Consider the following 7,500-nt stretch of genomic DNA (forward strand, 5'->3'; position numbering starts at 1 on the left):
GGATGACATCATGGTTTCTTCTTCAGCTCAGTTCAACGGTAAACTCTGAGCCAATGGCGGAGCAGTATAAGCAAAGGGGGCGGAGCTGTCTTTCACTGGCATCTCGTTTGTTTAAAACATGTCTCCTTAACAACCGGACTCTTACACATGAAATAACTTTTTGTCGAGCAAACGTCGCGTAAGTAACGAGTGTATCTGTGTTCAATTTATTAAAGAAGTGAGTCGCTACTTCGTTAACGAGATTGGTCAAATCTATAAACTGTAGACAAAACATCAATGGAAAAGAGTGGTTGCTACTCAAGATTTTTAGCTAACGCGAGCTACAATTACTAATTCTACTAACCGTAACGTTAGTTATATATTCAACTCTTCAATATATATTGAACTATAACCATAATCCATGCAAACGCTGTACTTGTCATTCTTACCAGATCAGCAATTATGCTGTTATAACAAATACTAGGATTCCTATGGCTAGCCGTTGCTAGCACTATTGAATGAACTTAGCAACCAAACATTAGCCTGTATCGAGTTACGCTAGGGTCGCATGCATCTTCCTCTGTCCCTTTCAATGGCTGTCATGAATACGTTTGGTTAGGGTTGTTGATTGGTGCATGTACTTTTAAAAACAGGCGTCAGCTAAGCTATACGTGCTGCTGTCTTCGTGAAGATGTGCTGTTTTCTCTGTGTAGCTGCTGGATCGAGTCGGAATGGCTGAGACAGGGGAGGGGAAGAAGGAAGAGGCAGACTACAAGAGACTCCACAGCTTTCCTCTCATAAGGGTATGGTGTTTTAAAATGATCATCAGGGTTACATTGATCATAAGGGTATGGTGTTCAGTTCAAATCAGGGTATGGGTGTTACGTTGATCATCAGGGTATGGGTGTTACGTAGATCATCAGGGTATGGGTGTTACGTAGATCATCAGGGTATGGGTGTTCAATTTAGCATCAGGTTATGGTCGTTACTTTGACCATTGGAAAATGGGTGTTACATTAACCATTGGGAAATGGGTGTTATATTGGTCATCAGGGGATTGGTATTACATTAATCATAAGGCTATGCGTGTTACATTGATCATAAGGGTATGGGCATTACATTGATCATAAGGGTAAGGGGTTTTACACTGATTCGTACATTATTTATTGTATTGATATTGCATGCAATTGTAGTAGTGAGTCAGTCACATTCAATAAAAATGTATACTTAATCATAATAGCAGTTATTGTAATAGTTCAATAGTTCAAATAGTAAATGGATCATCTTCTATCATTGTTGTTTGATCGTATGTATAGTGCCAGCTGACACAGACTAGTGTGTCACTTTTTACTCAGCCTAAGAAGCAGCCGGCCAACTGCCAGAGGCCTGGCTTATTCTTTCAGTGTGTATGTGTTTTAGACATGGTAGTGTGTTAATGAACTGTGTTTGTGTCTCCAGCACACAGACATGGCAGAGGAAATGAGGGTCGAGACTATGGAGCTCTGTGTGACGGCCTGTGAAAAGTTTGCAACAAACAATGAGGTGTGTGAGTAAATAATATGCTGGCACGTCTGCTTATGCTAGACATTTTGAATGAGTGCATTCCCAGAATCACCTGAATTCAGCTGTTTCAGCTCTGCAGAACATGGGATACCAGTTAGTTTCAGGTCAATAATTTAAATCTATCACTCTCTAAATGTCTTTATTCTATTAAATTCAAAGACCGTAAATGGTAGATATCAGCAATTGCTTTTTAACTAGTAACAAATAGAGAGATTGTTAGGTTTTCATATCCATAATCTTAGAGCAATAACTAGCAACAATTCTAATTAAAGATATATACAATTCATTTCTTACAATTCAAAATGCAAATTCCTGATATCAACAATTCAGTTATTACTAATATAAATGTTAATTGTAGATAACTATAACTCAATTACTACTAATAATTTTTTCTCATTGACTTCTATTCAAACTACATATGAGATATCGAAAGTACAAGTTGGACATGTTATATTCTAATTCTACTTATCCATAATGTTAGTTTGAGTGGTTGAAATTCTAATGGTTTCTACAAATAGGTTCTCACTAGTCAAAATGTTAATTATGGATAGATTAAATTCTCACTAGTGGTAATGTTCATCATAAATATCTGCAATCGTTCTTGAATTACAGATATCATAAATGTAAATCAATTGTGACCAGTTGAAATGTCATTTCTGAATGGGAAAATATTTTTGTATCATGTCTAAATTGTTTTAGAGTTATCTTAAATTAACGTTTCAACTAGTCAAAACAACATTTAAAAATTTCGAAAGGTCATTTTGACTAGTGAAAACTAAATCACTACAAGTCAGCCCTACTGATTAAATGTTAAAACGGCTTGCCATGTCTCTATCTATCTATCTATCTATCTATCTATCTATCTATCTATCTATCTATCTATCTATCTATCTATCTATCTATCTATCTATCTATCTATCTATCTATCTATCTATCTATCTATCTATCTATCTATCTATCTTCCTCTCTGTCTCTATCTCTCACACTCCCTCTCTTCCTGTCTCTATCTGGTCTCTCTCTCTTTCTCTCTCTGTTGCTCTCTCTCTCTCACTACCACTCACCCTGTCTCTATCTGGTCTCTCTCTCTTTCTCTCTCTGTTGCTCTCTCTCTCTCACTCCCTCTCTTCCTGTCTCTATCTGGTCTCTCTCTCTCTTTCTCTGTTGCTCTCTCTCACTATCTCTCTCACTACCACTCACCCTGTCTCTATCTGGTCTGTCTCTTTCTCTATGTCTCTACGTCACTCACTCCCTCCCCCCGTCTCTCTCCGGTCTCTTTCCGTTTCTCTCTCTCAGAGTGCGGCGAAGATGATCAAGGAGTCCATGGACAAGAAGTTTGGCAGCTCGTGGCACGTGGTGATCGGCGAGGGCTTTGGCTTCGAGGTGACCCACGAGGTGAAGAACCTGCTCTACATGTTCTTCGGAGGCAGCCTGGCCGTGTGCGTGTGGAAGTGTTCCTAGCCCCTCCCCTCCTCTCATCACGCCGCCTGTCCTCCATTGCGTCCGTCCTTCCCATCATTCCATCCATCTTCCCTCCTCACCTCTCCAACCACCGGGTTGTCTGAGTCCCCGACGTAGATCTGGAGAAACTCTGATAAAACAAGGGGAAAAGAGCGGGCTCATTTCATGGTATCCATTTATTAACACTGCGATGGGCTGCTGATGTAAAGGGTTGTTCGGTGCCAATCCCGTCCTGTCCTGGACCTCTGTGTCCCACAGGCTGGATGTGGCTCCACTGTATAGTTGGCTTTTATTGTTAAGTGACATATAATATAACTAAAGTTACAGCCATAACGTTTTATGAATGATAACATTATAAGATATTTGTTTTTATATTTTTCTTACGTTTTTTGCATCTCGGAACTCTTTGAGGTGCAAACGGTTCACCCACCCTCGTGTGGGGGATGCGCTAGTGACTTTGCACGCGGTTAGCGGCGTCGGTTTCCTTGTGTACTTATTAACCGGCCATCTTGGCTGTACCAGCCATCACTCGGAACGTGTGGTTTTATTTGAACTGTTTATTTTTATTTTTATTTTGAAACAGGCGTTTGAAATGTTTATTTTTATTTTTATTTGAAATGCTGAGTACTGTATGCTCTCGCTCAGAGACTCCACCGATTAGACACGTCCTTCTGCTTCTCACCCTTCCGTAGACACACCCTCTCCCTCCATGTATCCCAGATGCTGTAACCTCTCTCTCGTCTTTTTAATTGCATTCGTATTACTCTGTTACAATAATACTGTATATCCGGCCAGGGTCTCTCCACATTGTCCATTTTTTTTTAAACCACTTTTCTCTTCAGGGACTGTGTGTGCACGTGTGAATGTTTGTGTGTGCTGGACACACACAATATTTTTTAAGAAAAAGAAGAAAAGAAATTAGAAAAAAGGTCTTTCCTCTCTGCCCAAGGTTCTTTGCAATAGTCCTTTATGTTTTTCCTCCCCTACACTTTTGTTATTCTTTACGCTCTGTTTCCTTTGACTCTCTCTGTCCGTCCCCAGTCCCCCCCACTTTGTAGGTTTTCAACACAGTTTTGATGTGTGTAAATATTTTGATGCAACGATTGGGGATCACATGTGAAAAACGGAACAACGCTGAACACTGTGGTCTCAATACGATGAAGGGCTGTGCGTGTGCAGCCCAGACACTACAGACCAGGGTCTGCTTTCCTTCAGTTAAGGACATGTTTCAGGACTCGTCCGGTGTACAGATCCACAATAATCCCAACCTTATGGTTGATGTTGTTGATGTCAACGTTTTTCTTACGCTTTACTTTTACGTTCATACCAGTTTTAACAGACCCAAGCGAACAGACCTGTATGCGTGCTGTTCTGGTGATACAATAAACTTCGAGTTGTGTTTTAAACAGATGTTTGATGCAGCGTTTCTCTTCCTGCCTTCTACAATGCAGTCTTTGTCTTCAAACAGACCAGTCAACACATGCTTTTTGCTCTGGTAATTGTGATATTTGTTTTTAAAATATTTATTATAATATGATAATATCCTTCACATTACAATGATGTAGTATATATTTTGTAAACATTCAGAGGGCCATTTTGTTCAGAGAAATGCACAACACTCTAATTTAGCCCTGCTATACTGTTTGCTAGTCAAGATCGTTTAAAAGAGTGATGCTTTCTTATGGCATTAAACTATACCGAAAGAAAGATTGCATGGCATCTGGCTCATTCTCATTGAATAAATACTCTATTTTGAAAAAGAGGACTTATAGTCAGATAAATTCCAGGCATGAGCTAACAAAATGCCCTCATTTTAAACTCAAGTCATTGGAAATTCAGTAGCTTATGGATGATTCTATTTGTTTCACAGTCATCACTATCGTTTAACCTATCCCTATCAAATCACAATTTGCACTTTTCAAAATGGTGAAAAAGCAGAAATAAAATTAGTATGCCTGTAAACACAATAATAATGAAATGCGTTTGGGTGGTTCGAGGGTAAAACTGACTCAAATGTAGAATTAACATGCAGGACGGTGTAGCGACCAGTGTGTTGGAATCCAATTGGGTTCCTTAGCCCATTATCAACAGTCACTGAGCATGATACCCTCACATGTATTCCTGCTCCATACTGACGTATCTCAATTCACTGCAAGTCGCTCTGGATAAAAGTATCTGCTGAGCGATTTAAGTAAAGATGATGTTGAAATCATGTTTACTCAAAACACTGTGACCCCACTGGTCAGCCTGCCCTGTGACAAAACGAACAGAACACACAAACACATACTCTCTCATGCACTCTCACATAGAAATACAATTGCTGCCTTCATTATTAATTTCCTCATAAACCCCCTGTCAACAGTTGCAGGGAGGCGAGGCAGTTGGTGTCAGTGTGCAGCTCTCTCTGTTACAGAGATTCTTCTCAGAAGCAACACAGTGTGTGTCCCCCCCCCCCCCGCCCCCCCAGGCTGGCTCCCATTCATTATTTACTGCTGATGCTCTTTATATCTCCCCACTTTCAAGCTTGGTCCTCCTGACTAAGTTAAATATTCATTCAAACTGACTTGCAGAGTCACACTGACAACGCAAGCCAGTGGTATTTGATAATAACAATAAATAGGTCATATTCCATCCCAAACAACGTTATGGGGCTGACGGGGAGTCTTCTCAGTCTTAACCGAGGAGCATACGAGATAAAGATTAAACCTCAGGGGCTTACAGTGAATTTAGAATTATTATTAGGGTAGGGATGTTGCTTACAAATGTGCTTTTGACATAGGGAATTTAATTACAATTACAATTAGCACATCTAGCAGACGCTTTTATCCAAAGCAACTTACATCGGTTAATGCACACATTTGTGAGTGAAACACCCAAATGCGGCTACACTTTTCTGAGACTAGGAATCCTCTCTTTATCTCTAAACTTGCATAACTTACTTTATTTGACAGGTCTCCTAGAGGAGAGGTGTGACTTCCTGGTAAAATAAATGTAAAATCCCTTCATCAAAAACCTTAACCTTTCTGGGTTTCACTGGGTGTTGAAAGCAGCAGTGGCACAGCCATGAATCACCAGGAGACATTGAGTGATCCTGAGATGACGTCTGGCCGGCGCGGTGCTGAGACAGTGCCCCCATCAGTCCACAGGTAGCTGTCGTCTCCTAGCAACAACCTCAGGGATGTGTCTGTCCCTGAATGTTTGTGCCACTGAGTGTGTGAGTGATGTTATATGTGTGTGTGTGTGAGTGCTGTTCAATGCGATTGTGGGCGTGTTTGTACGTTTGTTTGAGTTTTTGTGCGAGTGCGTGTGTATGTGTATGTGTGTGTATGTATGATTGATTTGTTGTATGTGTTTTGAAAAAAAAATCTGAAGTGGTTGAGTGAGCTGAGGAAATGAGGGGGAGAGAGAGCGAGTGAGAGAGAGAGTCGGTGCGAAAGTGAATGACAAAGAGGGGGCAAAAGAGAAACAGTGGACAGCAGCATAGAAAAGGAGAGAGAGAAATAGAGTGCAAAAGAAAAAGAAAAATTGACATGAAGGGAAGGTCAAAAGAGGACCGAATCACATTAAAGAAGAGTTTCATGTTTCATTCACCAACTGCTGCGGGGACTGCTATAATTAAGAAAAGTTGAAATCCATTCCAATATGAATGTGTCATTGTGTGCATGCGTGCGTATGTGCGTGTGTGCGTGCATGTGTGTGTGTGTGTGTGTGTGTACGTGCATAGGTCATGCATATCAAAGCACAGGCAAGTGTGTGAAAAAGTGTAGGTCCATGCAGACCAACCACAGGCGTGCGTGTCCATTCCAATATGAATGTGTCATTGTGTGCGTGCGTGTGTGCGTGCGTGCGTGCGTGTGTGTGTATCTGTTTAAGCATCTGTATCCTTCTGTGCACAGAGGGTTTCATGTTAGTATAAAAAGGCAAGGCAACCTCTATTTTGAATCCTTGGTCCAACTGACATTATTGCTGCAAACAAAGCCTGAACTTTCCAACCCTGTAAAAGACTGAACCGTTTTAAAACCCAGGTAGCTGCTATAGGTGAAAAGAGGAGTGAAAGATAGGGACGGGTTTGAGGAACAAGGAAAAAGAGTCTGTGTCATGCAGTCTGCGTGTTTGGTGGAAAGTAGTGTTAAGTAAGGGGACGGGGGGACCGTGTTGTTTACAACCAGCGGTGTTACAACCCCTATCTGGAGCGGCTCAAACCCATGAGACGTAACAAACCGAAAGGCAAAAGGGGTGATCTGTCTCAACACAACAAAAGAGAGGAAACAACTGGGCCGTCCACATTGAGTGCCGTAGGACCGGCTACCGAAATAACATCAAACTAAATACAAAGCACAGCAGTGAGAACTAAAATACAAGATCCCCAACAGGAACTAGAAGCCAAAACAAGGCTGTTGCTCCAGGGAGCCAGAGAGGCACCTGACTGTGGGCCAACATTGCACAGGTGAGGCTGATCATCGTTAGGGAAGCTCCGCGTGCAGTCCCTCCCCACAGGCT

General features: G+C 41.3%; 1 protein-coding gene across 1 annotated transcript; it reads left to right on the forward strand.

Annotated features, from left to right (window-relative positions):
* The first annotated feature begins 63 nt into the window (after positions 1-63).
* Positions 64-4,410, forward strand: LOC115540859 (dynein light chain 4, axonemal). The gene is made up of 4 exons (XM_030352456.1): positions 64-178; positions 693-782; positions 1,438-1,521; positions 2,836-4,410. The coding sequence occupies exons 2-4, from the start codon at positions 711-713 to the stop codon at positions 2,998-3,000; spliced, it is 321 nt and encodes a 106-aa protein (XP_030208316.1). The 5' UTR covers positions 64-178; positions 693-710; the 3' UTR covers positions 3,001-4,410.
* The last annotated feature ends 3,090 nt before the right edge of the window (positions 4,411-7,500 follow it).

Source organism: Gadus morhua, chromosome 3, assembly GCF_902167405.1.
Source record: "Gadus morhua chromosome 3, gadMor3.0, whole genome shotgun sequence".
Classification (NCBI taxonomy): domain Eukaryota; kingdom Metazoa; phylum Chordata; class Actinopteri; order Gadiformes; family Gadidae; genus Gadus; species Gadus morhua.

Excerpts from the sequence above, each read along its gene's own strand:
- LOC115540859 (XM_030352456.1), top strand. The coding sequence starts at position 711 with ATGGCTGAGACAGGGGAGGGGAAGAAGGAAGAGGCAGACTACAAGAGA. Across the intron at positions 783-1,437 it reads ACAGCTTTCCTCTCATAAGG|CACACAGACATGGCAGAGGA; the intron begins GTATGGTGTTTT and ends TTGTGTCTCCAG. Across the intron at positions 1,522-2,835 it reads AGTTTGCAACAAACAATGAG|AGTGCGGCGAAGATGATCAA; the intron begins GTGTGTGAGTAA and ends TCTCTCTCTCAG.